At 32.3% G+C, this 24,486-nt stretch overlaps 2 protein-coding genes and 2 pseudogenes across 3 annotated transcripts; 1 reads left to right on the top strand and 3 right to left on the bottom strand.

Annotated features, from left to right (window-relative positions):
* Nucleotides 1–519: 519 nt before the first annotated feature.
* On the bottom strand, nucleotides 520–2,582 carry LOC143577763 (uncharacterized). Its single transcript, XM_077061501.1, has 4 exons — nucleotides 2,451–2,582; nucleotides 2,261–2,354; nucleotides 1,794–2,003; nucleotides 520–1,226 (listed from the first exon to the last, which is right to left on the bottom strand). The coding sequence occupies exons 1-4, from the start codon at nucleotides 2,535–2,537 to the stop codon at nucleotides 520–522; spliced, it is 1,098 nt and encodes a 365-aa protein (XP_076917616.1). The 5' UTR covers nucleotides 2,538–2,582.
* Nucleotides 2,583–3,567: 985 nt separating this feature from the next.
* On the top strand, nucleotides 3,568–4,413 carry LOC143577762 (transcription termination factor MTEF1, chloroplastic pseudogene; annotated as a pseudogene).
* Nucleotides 4,414–5,361: 948 nt separating this feature from the next.
* Nucleotides 5,362–10,853, bottom strand: LOC143577765 (shikimate kinase, chloroplastic-like). Its single transcript, XM_077061502.1, has 11 exons — nucleotides 10,795–10,853; nucleotides 9,777–10,051; nucleotides 9,297–9,349; nucleotides 7,641–7,695; nucleotides 7,277–7,349; nucleotides 7,056–7,143; nucleotides 6,712–6,794; nucleotides 6,003–6,132; nucleotides 5,823–5,901; nucleotides 5,661–5,725; nucleotides 5,362–5,565 (listed from the first exon to the last, which is right to left on the bottom strand). Exons 2-11 carry the CDS (start codon nucleotides 9,991–9,993, stop codon nucleotides 5,530–5,532), a joined length of 879 nt encoding a protein of 292 aa, XP_076917617.1. The 5' UTR covers nucleotides 9,994–10,051; nucleotides 10,795–10,853; the 3' UTR covers nucleotides 5,362–5,529.
* Nucleotides 10,854–11,598: 745 nt separating this feature from the next.
* On the bottom strand, nucleotides 11,599–16,899 carry LOC143577764 (uncharacterized; annotated as a pseudogene). Its single transcript, XR_013143165.1, has 13 exons — nucleotides 16,787–16,899; nucleotides 15,422–15,531; nucleotides 15,238–15,348; nucleotides 15,088–15,145; nucleotides 14,898–14,987; nucleotides 14,705–14,799; nucleotides 14,555–14,608; nucleotides 13,995–14,119; nucleotides 13,058–13,115; nucleotides 12,844–12,958; nucleotides 12,684–12,753; nucleotides 11,894–11,965; nucleotides 11,599–11,817 (listed from the first exon to the last, which is right to left on the bottom strand). The product of XR_013143165.1 is annotated as an uncharacterized LOC143577764 (transcript).
* Between the last annotated feature and the right edge of the window lie 7,587 nt (nucleotides 16,900–24,486).

The following is a 24,486-nucleotide window of genomic DNA, read 5'->3' as shown; positions in this document are numbered from 1 at the left end:
AGCACAAATTCACTAAGAGATAATAATCAAGTTTCATAATTGTTAGACGTAAGTTGTATCTAAAAAATAATCAAACAATAGTAATTTTACATTCATATTTATTTAAGACTAATATTGAAACTTGGTGTCTTAGTGACTTGCTTGGTTCACTTGACAGCTTTTGGTTGGTCCTTTTATTAGATATTATTTTTATTTGTTTTCTTGTTTAAGACATTTTTTTAGTTAAAACAGTTTGTATTTTTTTATTTTTTTCATTTTTTTGAAACAGCCCTAGCACAACGTACAGGGTAGAAACCTAGTTATGTTTAACTTGTCTTGCTTAATGTTTGAACTTTTTTAACATATGCTAAAGAATTACATAGAATTAGAACAGCCAATAAAAGTAGATCCACTTGAGGAAAAAATCCTTCGAATGACTTTAATGGAATAGAGAAACGTGATTAGTTACTACTACATAAACATTATCATTTAATCCCCAAAATCTTGTTTGTCCATACACTTAAATTTCATTGAAAAACACTAATGGCATATCTCAAGATTCTTCATTTCACTCACAACTTCAACTTCATCCTCATCATCATCCCCTAGTCCTAATTCAAGCTGCTTTAAATAGCCCTTTAAACCATTACATGCCTCAACAAAACCAACTGAACACCCATTAATCATTTCCATTTGTTCCTTTAATTCACCAACAAAGCTCACCATTTTCTCACTAGCACTTCTAATCACACCAACTTCTTGAGGAGGATAAAGGCAAGCTCCAATCTCATCCACTTGCAATCCCATGTTTTTCCAAATATCCAACAACTTCTCCAAAGAGTTGACCGTTTGACTACTATCGGTTTGTGGGTTCTTCAGTAGCCCCGTGATTGACCGAATAGTTTCTTTAATTGTTTTAAGAGTTCCTGACACGACTTCAATGGCAAGTTTAGTGATTTTCATATCTTCGGGTGACAAGTCAGTACCTAAATCTCCCTCTGATGAGTTGTCACTCTCGTGGGTCTCATTACTGGGCTTTGCAGCCTCGTCAGATGGGTCGTCTGATGAAGCGGGCTTAAGCTCCTTCATTTCACGAAGAACGTCATTTATGGAAACCGCAACTTGAGTAATGGACCGGCCTATGGCGGTTACATTTGTCCCAGGAGTCTTTTTAAGAGACGAGCACGCCTCCCAAACGGTCCCTACGATCTGAGGAATCGAGAGTTGGTGTCCTTTACTGTTGTTTCCTGTAACATATAACAATTTGCCAACCATGAATAGACTTGAGTAACCACAATCTGCCACTTTTTATTAGTTTCAATTTCACCTTTATACTATATAATAGTTTCAATTTCTCTAATATCTTTTCTTTAAACTTTTTACAAAATACTACATACACATATGTTTATTTTTTTTTATCAAAACTTTATTAAAAACACATTTGTATTCAAGATAAAGTAATTTTTGGTATCGTAAAACGGCTTCCGGGCGTGTTTTAATAGGTTGATTGTAGATACACATGCACAAAATTCCTGCCGTGTCACCTGGGCCAACTCCAATGAGATTTAATTTATTTTCTCAACATTCTGATATGAATTCTATTGAAATTGAATAAAAATAAAAGTTTTTTTTTTGGTATCATAAACAACTTTCGCACGTGCTTTGATAGTTTATAACAATGATAATATGTGATTTTAAAGGTGCCAATTTTGACCCGTTTAGATAATACACATGGGTAGGAGTTAGGGTTATGTTTTGACCTTGACGGGTCAAACATGTTAAGCTAAAAAGGAAACGGGTGAAAAGGAATTTACCATAAGAAGCGACAGACTCTTTCAACAACATAAAGCTGCAATCGATAACTTGTTTAACGGATGCATGGATGTAAGAAGAGAGTGTAGCTCCTGCACCGATCAAAGTTCCATGTGAAAGCAAAAGGAAGCCTTGAAGCAAATTGGAAAAGGTATTCATGCTTTCCTCAAGTGATTTGGCATCAGGCCCGTCTCCGGTCCAAAGCATTCCCACTGCATAACAAGATAAAGTGAGTGCCATTCATAAACGTACTGATTTGTGCATAGTTTCAAAAGAAATTCAACAGCATAAGGCATGTTCCGAGTTAAACTGGTACCAAGTAACATAGCCCAAAATTCAAATAATAAGTTATAATTAATCTATCTATCAACAATCAGAAGCTTGAAAAGAAGGTAGTTGAGTTATTGACAAATAAGAAGAAGCAAAAGTGAAACCCTAGGAGATAAATAATAAATAATAATAATAATACGAGTGGTGGCCTGTTTGTAGAGCTGTTGTCCCAATTTGACGACCTCATCCCAGCTTACTTTTTGCAGCGAAGACGGTGGCGCTTGATCCAGAACCTGAATGAAATTAGTTTTTGAATAGAATAGATTTGAAATTGGAACAAGTATATATATATATTATTAATGAGTAAAAAAGTATTGTATTGAAGTTACCTGAAAGGTTTCATGGATGGTGTTGAGGTGTTGGATTAAGAGATCATTCAGCCGCTCTTTCTCTTTCTCTTTCTCTGTTTTCCCCATCTCTCTCGCCGATTGATTGATTTTACCACCCAGGGTTTTGCTTACAGCTTGCTTGGTTTATTCACATCAAAATAAAATAAAATATTACTAGTTGAAAAGTAAAACACAAGTAATTAATTGGAGGTTAGAATTGGTCATTAATAAATTTCTTTATTTCTTGTTTATTTCTCTTTTTTATTTTAGATCACAATCATCTTACTTTCACTTCACATCAACAAGACACTTGTGAGATGCGACTAGGTGTGTAAACACGTTTATTTGAGTCTGAGCTTTTTTAAGCTCGAGCTCGGCTACTTTAGGCTAGACCTTTGCTTACTAATATGTAGGTGGGTTTGCTTACAACTAGGGTTGTCCAAATTGCTCGCACTTTCTTAAAAAATGCTCACTCGCTTTTCCACTCGATTGTAAACGAGTCGTTTTGCTCAGTTCGGCTCGAATATTTTTATTTATTTTACATATAATTATATAAACAAATATATGAATATATAAACAAAACACATAAACACAAGTATACAATTTTTTAAACCTTTTAATTTTTTTTCTATTCCGTCAATTTTGTAGTTTCATTTGTTCGCTTCAAGTTTTTAGGGTATTAAAAATTTGTTTACATGTTTATTATATCTCATTTAAACTTATTTATTATAAAAATTTACAACAGATTACACGTTTATTTAAAAACTACTAATTTGTTTACAAAATATATTTTTTACAACTTTCAAACTTGTTGCTTATTGAAAATTTTAAATTGAAAAAGAAGTAAAACAATGCTCGAAAATCGCTCGATGTTCGATCAAAAAATGTTCAATTCGATTTTAGCTAATTTCAGTTTTCGTTCGATTTAAATTTTAAGTATTTGGTTCGTTTTATCTGTTATCAATTACTTTGTTGACATTGAAGTTAAAAATAGTTAAAAAAAATAAATAAAAATAAAGCCCTTTAACTTCAAATTACTCAATCCTTTCTTCTTCTTCTTCTTCTTCTTAGAAACTATATCATCAAGAACACACCCACCTCACGCCCACAAACCATCAAATGATAATCAGATTCATTCCTCAACCTTCAACACTTCAACCTCCAACAAATCCCCACTTCAAACCCAAACCCCCATCATTAAACCTAAAAACAAAGTCTTCACCGCCACCACAGACTCCGGCATCCTTTTCCGGCAAAAGATATTATACCTCAAAGCCCTTAAAGTCAACCCCACCGAAGCCCTCCAAAAAAACCCCAACTTCCGATCAACCTCTCTCCAAACCCTCAAATCCGTCGAAAACTGCCTCTCCTCAATGGGCGTCAACCGCTCCGACTTCGGCCGTATCTTCGACATGTACCCGCAGCTCCTCACCTGGGATCCCCACGCTGACCTTTACCCCGTTTTCCACTTCCTGCTAACCGACGTCTGCCTTGAGTTTTTCGACATCCCCAAACCCAATTGAAACCCACATTGTGGTTCTTGACGAAACTAGGCTTCGTGGGTCCGAACAGAATCACGTCGCAGACGACGATGCTGTTGGTTTCGAATGTGCGGTATACGTTGATCCCTAAGCTGGATTACTTGATGGGGTTAGGGTTTGAGTACGAGGAAGTGGTGAACATGGTGTTGAGATCGCCCGGGTTGTTAACGTTTAGCATTGAGAATAATTTTAAACCGAAAGTTGCCTACTTTTTGAATGAGATGAAGGGGGATTTGGGGGATTTGAAGAGGTTTCCGCAGTATTTTTCGTATAGTTTGGAGGGGAAGATTAAACCGAGGCATCGCTTGTTGGCTGATAACGGGATTTGGGTGCCAGTTTGGGATATGCTTAAGGTTAGTGATGGTGAGTTTACTGCTAGGTTGATTGAGGCTAGACTGAAGCAGGTTTTAAGGTGCGTTTAATCTTTCTTTTTTTTTTTATGTGTATTGTGCATTTTTGTAATTTATAAATGATGAAGTATACCATAGTTGAGAGGTGAAGTGATAATATGCAGCAAATGAAGTTCATTGTTACTGTCAAGTCAGTGGTCTTGTAGTTTGTTTTATAAAAAGTTTAGTTGGTGGCCTCATTAATCAGTAAATATGTTATCATGACTCTTGAGTTTGTAGCGGACGGTAATGTAAAGATGTATTGATGGTGTCGCTATTATTGCGCAGGCGCGTACAATTAAAATAGTGTTCTATCAGTTTTGAGAGTTGATTAAAGATTTTGAATGTTATTATGCAATCATAGATGGATGGTATAATAGAATGCAAACTACTATTATTTACACATGGGTTCAATAAATATTTACAACAATGATTCAAACCTAAGAAATTTGGCGCATCATTATAGACTTGTGTGGGAAAACATATTACAACAATGCATCAAATCTACAAAGAATATACTATTGTGTTTGACACACCACTATAAGCTTGTGTTAAACCACTTAAAACACTGAAGTCACCACCAATGTTTGACCTACCACTATATATGTTACATGTCATGTTGAATTTGTGCCCAAAATCAGTTAGAACACTCAGTTATATAGTTTTTGACACTACTTACATTATCACATGATTAGTATGATTTATGAGTGTGTTCGAAGCATGCGGAGCCCATATAAAGTGTGAGACAAAATAAACCCAAGCACTCATTTTTGGTCTTTATGGTTACGTGATGATGGCTAATTTGGGTTTTATGTAATTTTTCTAATGGGTTTGTATGGGCTCAATTTAACAGCATCAAACATAACAGATTAACAAACCAAAATAAAACTCATTTTATTGTTGCTTGGACTTCGAAGCTCGTTTAGGCTTTACAGAGATGTACCAAAAGGTCCAAAACCACCATGAAAACACAAAAAGGAATGCGGAAACCTTATTTTATTGATGTATATAAGAAAACAAACGGTATAGTCAAAATGAGGTGCTCCAAAACTTGTATGAAACACAATAAACTATTAAACAATAACAAGACTAGTGTTTTATCAAAGGCTAATTGCACAACAAACACGAGCCGAACCCAAAATGGTGGGTTCATTTCTTCAAATAGTCCTCAATTTGAATGAGTGCCTGCCAAACGGGTAGTAAAGTTAACATCAACAAAACGTGCGTCTGTGTGTGTGTGTGTGTGTGTGTGTGTGTGTGTGAGAGAGAGAGAAACCGACCTCAATTGCGATTTGAGTAGGATTAATACAACAAACATCATCATGTCCCAACTTGGCTGCTATACCTAGACACAAATTTAAGTTCCTTGTTCTGTTAATTGACAACTTTGCCCTTTCACTATACACGATTATAATATTAGGAAAAAAAAAAGAAATGCGTACGTTCCAACGAGACTCTCACGTGAGCGTTGGTGTAAGCTTCACTCCTGTCTTCCCAAAGTTTAGATAGTTTCTTCAATGTCTATATATATCAAGAAAATGATACACTCATGTAATATAATAATTACTGTAAAAAGTTGAAAATTATTTTAAAATGTTAGAATGAAAGATAATATAACATACTTGTGTGTATGCATCACCAGATGCATGATGCAAAAGCGGGCGAGATGCAGTACCTATAGCAGTTAATCTTTGTGCTAATGCATCCAAAGGCACATCAATAAAGACGCTTACACCCTTGTGCATGTATTTCCTAATGAACAAAGCAGTTCTATTATTTTGCTAATATTAAACATAAATAAATCTCATAAAAAGCAAATAATTTCTCATCAATCCCTCAAAACCTGGTATAATATCATACTTAACCAACAAAAAAATCATGAGTAAATTACACAGATGGTCCCTGTGGTTTGGTCCAAGTTTTGGATTTCGTCCCTAACGCTACGGATTTAGTTCCCACCCATCTAGTTCACCTTCATAAATGGTCCTTGCCCTCTGGGGTTAAGGAAGATGACTATTTTGCCCTTTTTAAGAGTGAGATAGTGAAGGGTCAAAGTGTATCTTTTAAAAAGGGCAAAATAGTATTCTTACCAGACCCAGGGACCATTTCTGAAAGCAAACTAAGTGGGTGGGGACTAAATCCGTAACTTTTAAAATTTATGGAAAAAATCCAAAATTCGAACCATCCATGTAATCTACTCAAAATCATAATATCATATATGCTCATTTTTTAAAATTTTGACATTTATTCCCTTCCTTAAAACTTGCATTAGGATATGAGAGTTTGGAGAGTATGGAGAAAGAGAAGGGTGGAATGATCATACTGCCATACCAATTGATAGGCCGAACAACCGCACCTCCACCTGTAGAAATAACGAGCCGACGCATTGATGACAGCTTATGCAATACCTCAGTCTATAAAAAGAATGAAACTTGATATTAATAAAAATATTCAGAGCCACAAATTGAAATTAATGAATAGTTTTAATTCTAGGTGGAAAAAGTTTCAACCCTTTTATATACGAAAGGTCAATTTGGGTAATGTTTTAGCTCTAAGAAATCAAACGTGTCAACTAAAAGATTTCCAAACCACAATGATTTTCTTTTCAAAACTAATACCACCTCTTTTTTATCTATATTAAAAATGATTCAGTCAAACAGGTCATAGTCACTAACCTCGTTATCTCTGAAAAAGGCCTCACCACGCAACTTAAATATGTCAGCAACTGCGATTCCTCCAACAGACTGTTCTATTAATTTATCACTGCAGGCATCTAACACATGAATATTATGGAGGACAATAAACTAAATGGTTATCTGAAATTCTGAATAAGAAAGAATTGAAATTAAGTTTAAAATTTCAAAGCAAGATATAAAGAAGGAAATGAGTCACAAACCTGTCAAAAAAAGAATAACCGAGCACCTCTGACAAGATCTGGCCAATTGTTGTTTTCCCTGATCCCATCATTCCTACATTAATTTCAAATAATACACAGTTACACATACGCACAAAATAGTGTTTACATTTTACACGAGTTGACCAAATGGGCAGGTCAGGCAGGTTGAATAACTTGTCAAAACAGGCTCGGGTCAAAAGAATTGAAAACTATAAAGTTGAAACTGGTCAAGTTGGGTTGAACTCTTTGTCCAGCTTATTTAAAACATAAATTAGCATGCCAAATATATTATACAGAAGATTATATATCTGATAATATTCTGAACTTTTATAATTTAAAGACAGAAAATGTCATTAAAACTGACCTACAAGATAAATACACTTTCCACTCAAACACGGCTCAATCTCCTCAGACTTTTTCTGCAAATAAATATCACCTCGGTAAATTAATTAAGAAAGCTTAATCAAGTTTGTGTTATAACTTTCTTCAATTTGGAAAACTAACTTAAAATATCCACAAAGCATGCAACGAATTTACCATAGAATCATAGATGCAATGTGACTTGCAACTTCATGATTGCAAACTTAACTTTTTCTTTATATTATCTTATAACTATAAAGCTTAAACATGAGGGGTGGCAATCATGACCCATTTACAGAAAATTAGTAATATTATTGTTACTATAATAATAATAATAATAATAATAATTATTATTATTATTATTATTATTATTATTATTATTATAGTAACAATAATAAAACTAATTTTCTGTAAATGGGGATTGCCACCCCTCATGTTTAAGCTTTATAGTTATAAGATAATATAAAGAAAAAGTTAAGTTAGCAATCATGAATTATTATTATTTTGATAATGGTATTCTTTTTGTGATCATACATAACATGATTTATTTACAGAACATTGGAAAAAAGTGTTTTGTGTCAACCGACCTAGCCCATTTCACCCTGTACCAAAGTATTAATGAGAATTATGTGTTACTAGGCCTGTAAACGAACCGAACGAACATGACCAGAGCATGTTCTTTTTGATTGTTTAGCTTTAACCAAACAAACACGAACAGTTAAACAAACAGAGCTTTCTTGTTCGTGTTCGTTCATTAAGAAAATGAACGTGCTCATATTTGTTGCTATTCGTTCATTCATTAATAGTATAAATGAACTGTTCACAAACATAAACAATCATAAATGAACTAATATAACTGAACATAGATGAACGAACTTAAACAAACATTACTGAGCAAACACTAAATAAAAATTAATCGTGAATATCAATCAATTGAGTCTAAAAATCTAGTAAAACTAGACTAAACTGTGCTGAGTTTAATAGTTTAAATGAAAATAAACGAACATACACGTAAACTAACGATCGAACATCTACATTTAAACAAACAGCTGTTTCTTGTTTGTGTCGTTCATTAAGAAAATGAACGTGTTCATGTTTGTTGTTGTTCGTTCATTAATAGTATTAATGAATTGTTCACAAACATAAACTATCATAAACGAACGAATATAACTGAACATAGATTAACAAATATAAACAAACATTGCTGAGCAAACACCAGTTAAAAGTAAACGTGAATATCAATCCATTGGGTCTAAAAAATTTAGGTAAAACTAGACTAAAGTGTACTGAGCCTAATAGTTTAAATGGATAAATAAACGAACAAACTTAAACAAACGTACACTAACGAAGATAAGAAACCGCAAAAGAATGAACATTAACGAGCTAAAATAAAAGAACGTTACGGACATAAATGAAAGAACGAGATTTGTGTTCATGCTCTTTCCGTTTAACTAAATGAACAAAAAGTTTTGTTCATGTTCGTTCTTTTATTAAATAAACGAACTTCCCGCTGAACAATTCACTGAATGTTCGGTTCACTTACCGGCCTACTTGTTACCCAACTCGACTGATTCAGCGAATCAGAAAAGGTTTTGAAAGGCATCGGCCTTAAGTTTCACTTTATACATTCAATATAAGAAACATTGTGGAAAATAAATACCTTTAATACCAGATCTTCCTCTGTGGTAATTGTTTCTGATTCAAGTATTGAAGCTACAAGAAGAAACCAAATTAAAAAAAAAAATAGTGTTAACTATCTCAGTCATGAAGAGCACAATTTACATGCATGCATACACTGATCTAAATGCAAGGCCTTTGATCCCATGTGTCTACACATGTTTAATAGATAGATTCATGAATTAGACGTTTAGACATCGTGTTTGATAATCTACAACACATCAATATGCCCAAGACACTATGGATCAACCACATCAAAACTTCACATAGATACAAATTATATGCCTAATGGGATATCTTCAAGTTCTTTGCAATTATACATCAAAACTTCAATATGCTCAAGACACTGTGGATCAACCACATCCTATGGCCCTAAATACTGCCTCTCACATTTCTCTCTTTGACTATGAAATTCCCCACATTACCCTCAAACATTGACTTATGGTTGACTACGATGAAGTACCTGGAAAGTTCTGAGAAGTACACGAAACCTTTAACCTTTCTGCTCTATGTCCAATCACTGGTTTTACAGTTTGCACAACATTGCATTTAAGCATATTAACCCTTTTGTTTTTCTCAAACCTTGTACATAATCCCATGAAATTATTTGGTGTTGATAACATGCTTTCGGAACTGGTTACTGTTGTCAAGTGTACGCTATGTAACAATTTGGCCTCCATTATTTATGTGCCTTGAATCCAACAAATCAAGATTTCTTTAAATATATAAAGAATTTGCCTGCAAAACCAATATTAAGTAAACAATCATTCTGTTGCCAACAAACTGATACACAAAAAATTATGTCATATATCAAGAAAAAAAGGTGAGCAATAACCGAACTGAACAGAGAACTGATGAAACCGAACCGCAACTAACCGAAAAAATGTTATTTGTTATTTTGTGTACCATCGGTTGAATGAAATTAGGCGAAAAAACGGTTGTTGTTTATTTTTTGAACCCTCAGCTAAGCGAACCATTCATATTTGCATATATTTATAGATTTGTATACCTCCATTTCATGTTTTATACCTACCACCAGTTTTTGTATATATACCTTCATGTTATGTATATACATTTCATGTATCTTCTTCTATCGTTGTATACCTTGAATTTCATGTATTTATGTCATTAACCCAAGTTTGAATTTGAAATTGAAGTAAACCTGTTATTGGTATCCTACCCAAGTGAAAAGAAATGATAAGATTTGGTAACTAAGATATTTAGGGCTAAAGTTAATCAGCACATTAGGTATACATACATACATACATACTTCCGGTTCATATCATATCAACTAATCTAATAATATTATTCCACACACAACAAACACATGCATCGTTATAAAGAAGAAGAAAAAAAAAACATAAAGCAGTTGATAGATAAATAAATGTAATCCAATACACAAATTGGAGTATTCAATTGGAATGAAATTGAGAATTAGGCAGACAGACAGACAGAGATGATGTTGGTGAAAAGTAAGTAACCTGATTTGAGCTTCAATTTGATGGATGGATGGATAGATCTACGGGTACCCAATAATAATGCTGAAATTGAATTGAGTGAATATATATATATATATATATATATATATATATAGGGGGGGAGGAGTTAGTTCTCTTCTCTTCTCTTCTCTTCTCTTCTGTTCTGTTCTACCAACCCCCCTCCACTCCCACCAACCTAACCCTCTCTTTTTATTTTAGGTTGGTAGAGAGGCAAGATAGTTTCTTTCTTTCCTTTCTTTCTACAGGGACTCAATATGCAATTTATACCTACTTTTGGACCAAACTCAATTCAAATTTTTATTATTATTATTACTATTACTATTACTATTACTATTACTATTACTATTACTATTACTATTACTACTTACTTACTTATTCATTTTTGTTGTGAAATTAGACAACAAACCAGGGAAAGGTAAATTTAGAAATATTAAATATTTGACCGTATATATTTTATATTTCTTTTTTTACTTTGGTAACATGAAACTATCCCCAACTTGTTATATTAACTTTGTTTTCTATAAATTCCGTATTCTTGCCTTTATATCCTTGATCTAAATTTGATCAAAAACTAGGCTATATCAAATTTATACTTTAGATCATTATCTGAGTTACAAAATAATAATAATAATAATAATAATAATAGATTATACTAAAAAAAAGACTGAACCTTTTCATGTAGACTTTTCAAGCCATAAAACATTGCAACAAGTGATTCCTTGAAATTGCATTTGAAAAAATTACAAGGACAAAAAATGTTTGTACACAAAGATCACCAAACAATATCCAATCTTTTTCCAACCCAAAAAAAATAAACATTAAAACACTGCAGTCTTAAATTTAACATATTTTCATTTTCATATGTATTTCATTTTTCAAGATTCATCTTCACGGTTTATGCTGTGCATAGATTGATGATCGAACAGAATGGCAAGGAGGGATGGGTTTTCCATTCACTAGTACTTGCTCCAAAAAATCCACACGAATCGATCTCAACTCATAATGCTGCAACAAAATAAAAAAGAATATATGGTTAAGCGAGTGCCGAATATGTTATTATATATTTGCAGAAATAACAAACCTTCTCGTTCCAAGAGAAATTGTTGTTACGGAAACATGAATCCAACAGTGTAACTTGGTCACCTTCTTTAATCTGTACAAAAAAGAGATTGAAAAATTAAAGAACCACCAAAACATAAATGAAAATAATCAGAAATTTAATTGTTTAAAAGACAGAAATTCTCCAAAGGATGAAATTATTTTAGTAAAAATTAATGTATTATTGAAAAAAAAAATTAAACTTTTTTGTGTTGTGGTTCTATACTATAGTAAGCAGCAACAGGTTGCAACTCCCTCACGAATTCATTTTTTTACTTGTTTAATTTCATTTATATATTTGAAGTAGTTCTTCTTTAGTAATGTGTAACATTTAATATCTAATATAAATCAAAATATACACTTGTTAAATTATTTTGTCTACACTTTCGATATAAAATTTTATTGAAAACTGACCTGTATCGAACAAAATATCTACTTTGGTCTTTTTTACCTCCAAAAAATACTTAATGTTTGATACAACTAAATTTTTAACAAAACTTATTACATCCACTTGTAAACAAAAAAACTGTGTATGTTTGGATTTATGCTAGATATTAAATATGACAAAATATTAGAGAAAAACTACATTGCATATAAAATGGAAATAGAAAAAAGAAGATTTAACCTCAGTTGCAAAAAAAGGAAAAATTGATATACCAAAGTATTACAACACAAAACAAATTTTCTTAGTTCTACATATGTGTTTTAATAAATACATTCAGTTTTACAAAACTTGCCATAAGGTTGCATAAACAGGATTTTTAAAAACTTACAGCTTCATTGCTCATCCCGTATACTGTAAGGACAAAACAGGTTTGGTTTGAATCACACACCAGATAATACCTGCAATAACTCAAATACACGAAGTATATAAACAAGTCAATTTGGGTTTTTTCTAAATTAAACAAATCAAACGGGCTGAAAATTACGTACAGAGGAGTAATATTCTCATGCTTAATGAAAAAAAGAACTTTTCCCACCACTGCAATTGCCTTGTTGAGACCATCTAACAGGTTATCAATGGTGGCCCTTTTGTAAGATGGCTTCACTTGAAACCAAAAAGAACATTACAATTTAAATAGAAATCAGCAGATAATAAGATAAGAGATAATGTGTACAAAACATGATATAAAGTTAGGTAGCTTACATTGAACTTCAGTAAGAGATGATGCCAGTGAAGCAAGTCGTTTAGCCTTAATTTGCCCCTGGATCACAAGTACTTGATATCAATAATCACAGTCTTTGCAAACGAAACACTTATGTTTGTTTATTTAATAAACGAACAAACATGAACAAAAGATTTTGTATTTTATATATGTCCGTGAACGTTTGTACATTTATGTTCGTTTATGTGTGTTCATGATGGGAATGAGCTATGAAAGTGATCTATAGGTATTCTTAAGGGGGTCAAAAGGAAATTAATACAAGTGGCTAAGTTGTTGAGTCGGTTACCATAGTCTATATATAATAGGAATACGCTTCTAGGCTAATGGTGTGGAGAATATATTTAACATGGTATTTCCATGGCTCCTGCATATGCAGTGAGAGAGGGCTAGGCCCTGGATTCTCTGTTCTAAGTTATGTTCATTTAAGTACGTTTGTTTACGTTCATGAACCATTCGTTTATACTGTTAACAAACAAACATAAGCGGACACGAACAAGACAACCCTGTTTGTTTCATGGTTCGTGTTCGATCGTTTGTTCGTTTAAAGTTAAACGAACGAACACGAACATGCTCCGCTTGTGTTCGGTTTGTTTACAAGCCTAAATTCATGCAAATGAGCTAATCATCATCGTACTCAGTATATCCCACCAATAACAAAGCTATGGTAGGGTCTGAGGAGGGTAAGATGTAGACAGTCTTAACTCTACCCCATAGGGATAGAGAGGCTGCTTCCGGTGAGACCCCCGGCTCGATAGTAGTTTTGCATCAAGCCTTGGACATAAGGCACATAGCACTCAATCATCGGGACACCGGCTAATTGGTGCATGCAAATGAGCTAAAACATGTTAAATTTCAATCTCATAAGACAATTATATACATAAAAAAGATTACTAAGAATATCAAGAAACTGAAACTCACCTTCAACAGACCGTCTAACTTATCAAAATGATTAATCATCTTTTTAACTTCAACAGACCGTCTATCAATGCAGCTGCTTCAAATCCACTAAGAGCCCTTCCATAATTCTCTAAATATGTATTTACCTGAATTAGTGATAAAAACCATATCAAGTCAACAAACACATATCCAATCAGCAAACAAGCCGAGCTACTCGAGATCAGATCGATAAAAAGCTCGAAACGAACCGAGGCTTATCGAGCCCGAGCTAGAGCCCTAAATGGAAAGATCGTGGACGCTCATAAAAGCTTAACAAGCCTTGTGTATGTGTGTGAGCTCTTTTAAGGGTTTTCTAAAAATAATTAAAATTAATAATTACAAATGCATATAAATTAATTAGTAAATAAAAAAATGAGCCGAGACCGAGCTTGAAAAAACGCCTCACAAGGCAAGCTTGAGCTTTAGAAAAATGAGCCTAGTCGAGCTTGGCTCGTTTACACCCCTAAATGTAAAAGAGCAAGAAATCGTATTAAAAAACTTGACTTAAGCTTGCACAGGATCATCTAGAGAGAGAAACTTACAGTAGCACAGTTGAAATATAAATCCGGGTTCATTTTCATGCTCTCATCTTTCTCCTATTACATCATGAAAGAAAACGATTAGATCAATTTTAACCTTTTTAAAGAAAGAATGAGGAGGGGAGTTGTTAAATAATTAGATTACAAACATACGGCGTTTTGGTATGCTTTCAAAGACTGTTGTAATTTGTTGTGATCCCATGCACCCGTGACAAAGAAACATGTGAGACAAGCATTCCCGAGGTTGTCTATTAAAATACAAGGCTGTCTCAATCATATAAGAAACGTTTAGTGATGGTTAATTGCATGTTTAATATTGAGACACAAATCACAAAATATATCTTACACCATGAATTTCCATCCTTGACATCTAGAGCAATAGCTTCTTTCGCGTGTTTGATGCTTTCAGCAACAATTTCTTCCTGATTTTCAGCACCTAAAAATCAACAACAAACTGTAAAGAAACAACTTGATGACAATAAAACATGATTAAATAACAAGTTAAAAAACCACAACAAACAATCAATGTTGCTTACCTTGAGCCATTCGTCTTTCAAGCATTGATAACTGACTTAATATCCTTTTGTTTGGACCCTGTATTTTGACCAATTAAAAACAATAACAAAAGATTCAAATCGCACTCAGTTAACATTATTAAGATTGTAAAAACTTATCACACAAGCAACCTTGCTTAGAGCAAGCGTAAAGCAGTTCCTTGTTGCAGGCAAATCTCCCTTTTTCCATATACAGTTTCCTAAACATAGCCACGCGTCTGCAAGTGACGGATTCAACTTGACCTGAAAAGGCAGATAACCGACTCAATATGAAAAACTTAGATCAAGATGTTTTCAGTTTTTAGTTTTCACTTACAGCTTTAGAAAGATGATCTTCTGCTTTCTTTGAATACTCTTCAAAGACATCTAATATCTTTCCTCTCAAATATTCATATGTTGCTCGTTGTGTAGCCAGTTTTCTCTCTTCTGCTCATCATAATCATAGCAAATAAATGCATTCAGTTAAAATTTTACAGATTAACTTATTCTAATCGCAAATTAACACTTAATTCGTTGTGTAAATGAGCCGACCCGTTCGCGAGCAATTCGAGATCAGCTCGTGAAAAAGCTTGATCGAGCCGCACCTAAACGTGCCCGAGCCTGAGCCTGTGCCTTAAAGTAAGCTTGTTTCATAAACGAGCCCAAGCTTCACTTTCGAGCTCGAGCTAGCTTGTGAGCCTAAACGAGCCTATCAATTTTATAATTGTTAATAATATATGTTATGTTATATATATAAAAAAATAAAATTATAATTGAAAAAAATATATAAAAGTCTATACTATTTAATAAATAAAGTTTTCTAAATGCCACATGTCATCACTATATTGATCCTTACAAAATTTTCCCTCCTCTCTCTCATATTAAATACACTTCTCTTTTTAATATTTTATTTTCAATTTTTAATAATTCCATCCTAATTTAAAAGAATTAATACCATCATAAATATGTTAATTTGTTTAATATAAAATATATTGTATTAGTTATTAATATTAGATTTTTATACGTAACCAATACGAAACGGGTGGGTTTCTTTAACCGGTTAAAGTATCAAACAATGTTTATGTCAAAATAGTTTAAGATTAGAATGAGTTTTGATCCACGACTTGGTTTAAAAAGTAGTCATTTACAACTAAGCTTTGATATAGAAAATAGTAACAAAGAAATAATTTATGATTTATAAATTTTCTAACAACTTTTTATTTCCAAATTGCGCAATGTGTAATTTTTTTACCGTATAATATATCTTTATATATGTGATACATTTTTTTAGTATTTCACATTATGTTATTATTTAACAAAAAATTACTTATTTTAACCCGTGTGTTACACGGGTAACTAACCTAGTAACTATAAATATATAAAAATGAATTAATAAATAGTAAACGATCTGAGCTGAGCTCGAGCTTTACATATAGAGATTGAAACGAGCTGAGCTTGAGCTTAGTGTAAGCATAACGAGCCGAGCTCGGGCTTGGCTTGGCTCATTTGCACCCCTACACTTAACCTAACTCCTAATTAACTTAGTCTAATCGCAAATGAACAGTTAACCTAATCCCTAATTAACCTACTGTAACCTAAAGCTAAAGTAATCAGTTAGTACGAATTTCACCTTCTACTAAAAGAATCAATCAATCAATCATATAGCAAAACAGGACGCAGTCAAAAGAGCTAGGGTTTGTACCAGGAGGAATTGAATCGAGAATATTAAGTGCGATTTGAGAATGCGTTTGGAGTGTGTTGATTTACGTCTTTAGGAAAATAAGCTTCTGTTGCCTTTTGCATCAAATCCTCCATGCCTTGATTTTGTATTTGAATCTGGATCAAGGTAAGAAGGTGACTCCAACTCCCGTCCAAACTCGGGTTTTCTTTTTGTTAACCAATAAAATGAATAATGCTTGGTTTTGATGATTCGCTTTATAACTTAAAACCGAATACTTAGATTACTTTTATTTTTAGGTGTAGAAACCAATTAATTATAGCAGATGTATAAGTATTCTTTTTATTATTATTCAATTATCTTCATTGACGATAGATCCTTCAGTTATATGTTGATGAAGAAAGTAATTAAAAAAAAATCATATCTGAATAAAGACTTCACTGACATATCAATAATTGTAATAGTTATTATTGTCGAATCAAAAGTCAGCATTTTTAATTGTTTAGCTCCAACATATCATTGAATTTGATAACCTTCTTATAAAAGTTGCAAGTATAATATGTGATTGTTTAGTTCTAACATGTAATTATTATTAAAGTATTAAACGGCAAGTATAAAGGTGTTAAATAAGATGTTTTTCTCAATTTTGAGGGTTTTAAGTCTTTTATGGCAATAGTTTATATTTATGGTTGTGTAAGTTTATCATTAATTAGAAAAAACATGTGTTCAAAGCAATACAAATATTTCTTTTAGTTACTGGTTTAATGAGCATTAATCAAACAAACCTTCCAACATTTATTAGTACTAAATTTGAAAACGATAAGAATGAAAAATAACTCAATAGAGATTATCGTTCATGTCAAATTGATGTTCTTTTTAAGAGAATAAAAAAAGTTACATAAAAATTTATCCTACTATTTTTTTTAGAATAATAGATTATAACATCGATTTTTACTTACTATGGAACTTAAACTCTCACAATTTAGATGAGACTTTATTTTAACAAGCATCTTGATACCATTGAGATTCTAAACTACAAGTCCTTTGTTATCGATATCTTATCCTATCCCATATTTATCTACTTTAATATGAATTTTAGATAAATTACAAAAATATTAAAAACTAACGTTAATGTTGTAAAAAATAACACATTAACTGGGTTTTATCAATTGTTTTGAATTTTGAATATTGTCCCAACTAATGAACTAACTTGGTAAACATAACAGACAAGGTCATTAGCTAGTCTTACTAGTCTATTGTCTTGGACCATGAATATTAGTGGCTATAGTCAAGGAAGTGATAAACTCACTTATTTATAATTTTAACTTCTTAGGCGCCGGTCAACACTCAACACACAATGTATGTAATGCAGTAATGCACACTTTACTACAAGAGCTACTATAAAATGATTTTTAATAGAAAGTGCACACTTTAATACAAGAGCTGCTATAAAAGGTTTTTATTATAGAAAGTCAAGTGAAATTGCAATTCCATCAAGAAGTATATTCTTTAGACAGAATTACAAATATTTTGTCATTATGTTTACATCAAATTTCATTGATTGTCTTTTATTTTTAAAATTAACGAAATTTGTATTTTACGTTTCAAAATATTACAGTGTTTGTCATTTGGCACTAACCCAGTTAGTTTTTCTCGTTAAGTCAATTCTTTTGTCTTGTACATGAGAGCAAATTGGTCATTTAACCAGTTTACTTAAAAAAACATTTTAAGAAATAAAACTAAATTTAATTAAAAGATTTAAACAGAATACCTTTTCCTTTTAAACTAAATTAGTTTATGATATTTATATAAATATATTATGTATACATTTTTTATTGTCCAACCCAAAACCCTTTTAAGTTTAACGCCCCAGCCGTCTCACATCTTTAACGCTGTGTTCCTGAGTTGATTTTTGGAGAGAAAGGAAATGAAAGTGGGAGAATTTAAGGGGAAAGGGATGTTCCAGAGTTTTATAATGGAAAGAAAGGAATTGAAAGGAAAGGAAAAAGGGATAAAATTGATGCCTTTTACTTTCTTTCCAAATTGGAGAGAATAAGAGAGAAAGGAGAAGAAAATGGTTATAATTACAATATTACCCTGATCTTATTTAGGTCAAATAATTCTAATCTTCTCCAACCAGTCGTTCATCCTTATCATCAGAGTACTCCATAGAAAAGGAAGAAGAGGAGAGGAGATGATCGACGGGATGAGTACACGAAATACCTTCCCTCTGACTCAATCGCCATTTATCATCTCCAAATGAGTATATTCTTCGTGAAATTCTATCCTCCGACGACCTGAGGTAAGGTAGTTCTTCATTTTGTTATGTTAATTATTCGTTTGTTTAAGGCTTCAAGCGTACACGATCACGATCGAATCAATTATTTGATTTTGTTTTCAACTGTTTGTAAGTTGTTGATTGCAGATTAGTAAACTGGGCATGTAAACTTTATGAACTTACACATGTTGACCAGAGGATTTTGTCAAATTTCTTGATTTAATTCTTAATTAGGCATAATACATGTTTTGATGTTGATTATGTAGTTGAAGTTATGGTGGATTTGATTATGATTTTCATGAATCCTTAAACTGGTTCATGTTTGGTACTGCAATTGAAATTGCTCCTTTTTATTTGGGAATTTTGTTTTTGAACCTCCCTGATTAGCAAATTCATATATATGTAAACAAGAGCTCGGATGTTTTTGAGCTATATTTCGAGTTCAGATCGTTAATTGTATGGTTTAGAGAAACGAGTAATGGACACTAGGAAGTAACCTAAGGATATAATGGTAAAATTGTAAGTTTCCTTTCTTTTCCTCCTAACTAGGGAACACATAAAATGTAGACTTTCCTTTCCTTTCATTAAACTCGGGAACGAGACAAAATCACATATTTTCCTTTCCTTTCTCTCCTATTTTCCTTTCTTTTCTTTTCCCTCTTTAAATGAAACTCTGGAACAGAGTGTAACACCATAATTTCCAGCCACCACTATCACCGACTATCACCACCACCACGCTCACACTCCGCCTGAAACACGATTGTGTGACAATCCCCAGCTGAAACACCAATCAACGAGGACATAAACGATTACAGCCCGGTTAGTTTCTCCATTAGTATCATATTTATGTCTCTATCGCTGCACGAACTCCGGCGAAGCTCCACCGGTATCAATTAGACACCGATTTGAGGTAAGTAAAACACCAAATCTAATCGTTTTTGCATTCTGACAAAGGCCCTATTGCGTTGAACAATAATGGTTACCGTCCAGTTTTAATATTGAAGCGAATTGAGGATGGTTTCTAGGGTTTTGGATGGCGATAGAGATTGTGAAACAGAGCAGCATCATATGTTGAATGGTGGCCACCTATGAAACTGGTGTATTGTGACGGTGGTGCAATTCTAGGTCGCCGAAGAAGATTAATCAAAGAATGACAATGGTGGGGTTTGGTTTCGTATAAAGAGAGAGTGGATTTTATTTTAAACTTTGACCGACAGGTAATATCAAACAGATTACGAGGAATTCCCCGTCACACCCACAAACTGGATATACATCTGTATATACGTGTGTTGGTGATAGGCGTGCGCGACAGTGATGCTAGTGGTGGTCAAAGGGTGGTTGCCGGAGATGGTGGTGATCGGTTGATGGTGGTGGGAGAGAGAGAGACGGTAGGGGTGTTCATCAGATCAGATAACGGATTATTCGGTTTATTCGGTTCGGGTTATTCGGATTTGAAAATTTTTGGACCCTATCCGAAATCCGATCCGAATTAGGAATATTCCTATCCGATCCGAATCTACCTGAATTCAATTCGGATCGAATTCGAATAATATCCGAATAATCCGAAATTATCCGAATAATCCGAAATGAACCTAAAAAATTTTCCTAATTTTTTGTTCCTAACATTTAATAATTTAGAATGACAATAAACATACAAACCGAAAATTACGAGTTACTCTTAACATAAATTTAAAGTTCAAACTTCAAATAATAAATAATAGTTTAATAAATATACCAAACCAGAAAATACCACTAAAAACATGTTTTTTATTCGGATTAAACGGATATCCGAATAATCCGAACAATCCAAATTTTTTAAATTTTCATATCCGAATCCGATCCGAATCCAAATTAGTTATTCAGATATTCGGATTGATCCGATCCGAATATCCGAATAAGAATTCGGATAAGTTTATTTAGGTTTCGGTTTCGGTTTTATTCGGATTTTGGATTTTTTGAACACCCCTAAGAGAGGGTATTTAATTTTTGTGTCTACTTATGTATATACTAGTTTGAGGCCCGTGTATTACACGAGTAATTGTTGAAAATTTTAAACTTTGATCATTAAGTGAAATACATTCAAGAAATTGATTATATATTGTTAATACAATTACAATTAAATTGAAATTATATAAATTACATAACTAAGATTACACAAATATGTTACAAATAGGTAAAAACTTCCTTTTACACTACATTTGTGATTGTATTAGTAAGTATACATTTTTTATCAAAAATCAAAATCTTTAGTCCATGTCTGCTTGTAACTATTAATAAAATAACATATAGGCCTGCTTATAACTCTTGATATAGCCATATATAATTGTCCGTGTGACAAAAAAAGATTATCCAAGTACATACCAACTCTAGATAAATGATACTAATACAAAAATATTCATACACATAAAATATCTTGTCATTTGATAATATCTGCTCATGTTTATAAAAAAAACATGATTATCTCAAAAACCATATACCTGAACTTTGATGATATAATCATCCTTAGAATCTTTGCGATTTGAAATTGATTGATCATGATAAATTTGTTGTTATCAATATTCTGTGTATGACAAATGTTTTAATTAACTTTATATTTTACAATTAAAAATTGTATAATCAAGCAAAATAAAAACCAAAAATTTAAATATAACTAAATGATTTGTTTGTTTCATATGAATGTAATTGTCAGGAAAATGAAAAATACATACTAACATTAAAACCATGTTTAAATAATAGTGATTATTCTGAGTTAGAAGAATATTATAAGATTTAAAGTTGCATAAGGTGAATGTAGCGATTCTTATATATAATCGTTGAAAGTAGGGCTGTCACTTTTACCCGTAACATGAAACCCAACCCAAGAAACCCATACCTGAACCCAAACTAATCCGACCCGAGAAACTCGAACCCAAGAAAATACTAACCAGAACCTGAACCGAAGTAATTCGGGTTGGTTCTTGGGTCCGAATTCTAGGTTTCGGGTCAACCTGAAAACTTTTAGTTTTAAAATCATATGTATTTTTAGGTATTAATGGCTAAGTCTTAGCCGCTGACGTTATGAGGATTTAGTCCAAGTTGATTGTTCTCATTCCACATATTATGAATCGAATGTTTATTGTTTATTATTTTTAATACATAATAAACACTAATGACTAACCGTCTCTTGTCAATCCATATGAAGAATACTTATTATATGTAGTAACGATTTAGTTGGAATAAACCTATAATTTTAATATCATATATTGAAATGACTTAAAATATAAGGACCATATATGAAAATTGGTTGAAAAAAGGTGAGGAGGGCTATGGTGTTGACAAGTGGCAAAAGTGTTAGGCTTTTATTAGAAGAGATAGATTTATATATATTAAGGTTTTTAAACTGTTTTTTGTTTATTTATTAAAATGTGTTTTTAAGTAAAATAGTTAAATGACCAATTTGTCTTCATGTACAAGACAAAAGAACTAACTTAACGAGAAAAACTAACTAGGTAGCCAAAAGACAACCACTGTAACATTTTTAAGCGTAAAGTACAAATTACGTCAATTTTGAAGATAAATGACAACCAATGAAATTTGGTGTTAACATAAAGGATGTAACAACTCGGATTTTTCGATAATAAACAAATACCATATTATCCAACCCGTTTTCATTTTTGGGAAATTTAAATCAATATAAAAAATTATTTATCTTTCTCTTTATTATTATATTGTTTATTATAATTATTATATTATTATTATTATTTATTATAGTTATTATATCATAAAACTTTGGAAAATACACAAGAATTACCCAAACTTAAACTTTAACCAAAAACTATTTCCATCTCTTAAGTTCATGGACCAGTATGCAGATAAATAAAATTTATAATATAATAATCTATATTATATATAAAGGAGGAGTGATGGGCAAAAAAAAGTAATTTCATAATTGCATGGCAAGGGTAAAAAATACATTTCATAATTGGGCAAGAAAAGTAATTTGCCGCCATCTCGATACGTTTTTAAAGCGTTTGGTACAAGTTGACGAAGCTTCGCAATTTATAAGATTACTCTTCAATCCTTTAGAAGACAAAAAGGTTATGGTTTACATATGTTATTATTATAGATTATTATTATGGTGACTATCCACATTCTTAACTCCCATGTGTCATTATGTTTCTATTAACTTTGTTAGCCTATATATAGTGCATTCTTGTGCTTATATTAGATAACATACATACATACCAATGAATAACAACCTTCATTTTCTCCGCTTATCATACCCTTTATACATTATTTCTCTAGGTTCGAAGCATGTAATAAGGAAATGTTGACGCGATTTGGGCAAAGGAAAAAGATGATAGTGTAAATTTCGGACTAAGCTAAGAACACTTTTAGTAGTGTTGGAAATTTGTACAAACACTTTTGGTAGTGTTGGAAATTTGTAAAATAGATGGATAATACAATATGTATGAAAAGCTTTAACTAACTTAATGGCTCACGTTTATTAGACATAAATGGTTTTTTGTTTTATTCCTTGAGTGTCCTTCCCTTTGTGAATGCACACGATATATCAGACAAACAGGAAGCATTTAGTCATTAAACCCTAGCCATTGTTAGTAAAAGAATCATAATAACAAAATGATGATTATATTTAGTTTCTGTTTGTGGTCATTATGACTTCACAGCAAAAAAGAGTTCTTAAAGAAACATTAGTGACCATGTTACCAATATTGAGATTCATGAAACAATAGAACAAAGTTGACAAAATTATCATATAAAAACTGTTTAAAACAACAATGAACATAAGTTTGAAAATAACTATTATGTTTGTGAAAGTTTAATAAAAATATTTTGGAAAGTAAAAATTAGGGATTTCATAACATAGCCTTTAGGACTAGAATACCAACCAAAATGTTGCTATATATTTCTAAAAAAAGGGTTTATCAATCAACAGTTGGCTACCGTTGACTAAACTTTCATAATTAGTAAAAGGTAACAATAGTGAAAGTTGAAGTTAAGACACTAATAAAAGTTTATAAAGCCTCGTATTTAATGTAGTTACTCTTATATCCTTTGTGGATGAAAAGGTTTATCTTTAATTGCCCATTTAATTGCTTAGGTTGGGATATAGGAAGGACCGATGGAATAAAGCTTCACATTTTTATGCAATAATTACTCATTAATCATTTTGAATGCAAAAGGTTCAAAATTTAACAACAATCACACCCACTAATTGAGAAGCCAATATACTTATTAGTTATTCACCACCCTGTAATTAGTTTTTTGGCACCCTTCAATTGCAATGAATGTGTGTAATTAATTCTAGAGTTTGCTCATAACCCTTTGTCCCCTATAGCCTGCCCCTGTTTAATTAGTTTTTTGAGCATGAAACTCCAGATTAGGGTTTTGTGAAGGAAATCGTGGTGAAAGAAGGAAGGAGCTATGGTTTGATTAGGATTTTGTG

This window comes from Bidens hawaiensis, unplaced genomic scaffold, assembly GCF_021521415.1.
Source record: "Bidens hawaiensis isolate Kalapana, Puna unplaced genomic scaffold, B.hawaiensis_p1.1 tig00028799_1, whole genome shotgun sequence".
Classification (NCBI taxonomy): domain Eukaryota; kingdom Viridiplantae; phylum Streptophyta; class Magnoliopsida; order Asterales; family Asteraceae; genus Bidens; species Bidens hawaiensis.
Note: the sequence above shows the minus strand (reverse complement) of the source record. Positions and strands in the feature narration are given on the sequence as shown.

What these genes read in the sequence shown, in the direction of transcription:
- LOC143577763 (XM_077061501.1), bottom strand. Translation starts at nt 2,537, where the DNA reads ATGGGGAAAACAGAGAAAGAGAAAGAGAAAGAGCGGCTGAATGATCTC. An exon ending in CCATCCATGAAACCTTTCAG is followed by an intron (nt 2,355 to 2,450) that starts GTAACTTCAATA and finishes AATTTCATTCAG; the next exon opens with GTTCTGGATCAAGCGCCACC. An exon ending in AGAGTCTGTCGCTTCTTATG is followed by an intron (nt 1,227 to 1,793) that starts GTAAATTCCTTT and finishes TATATGTTACAG; the next exon opens with GAAACAACAGTAAAGGACAC.
- LOC143577765 (XM_077061502.1), bottom strand. Translation starts at nt 9,993, where the DNA reads ATGGAGGCCAAATTGTTACATAGCGTACACTTGACAACAGTAACCAGT. An exon ending in CCTTTTTCAGAGATAACGAG is followed by an intron (nt 6,795 to 7,055) that starts GTTAGTGACTAT and finishes TTCTTTTTATAG; the next exon opens with ACTGAGGTATTGCATAAGCT. An exon ending in CGTGAGAGTCTCGTTGGAAC is followed by an intron (nt 5,726 to 5,822) that starts GTACGCATTTCT and finishes ATTTGTGTCTAG; the next exon opens with GTATAGCAGCCAAGTTGGGA.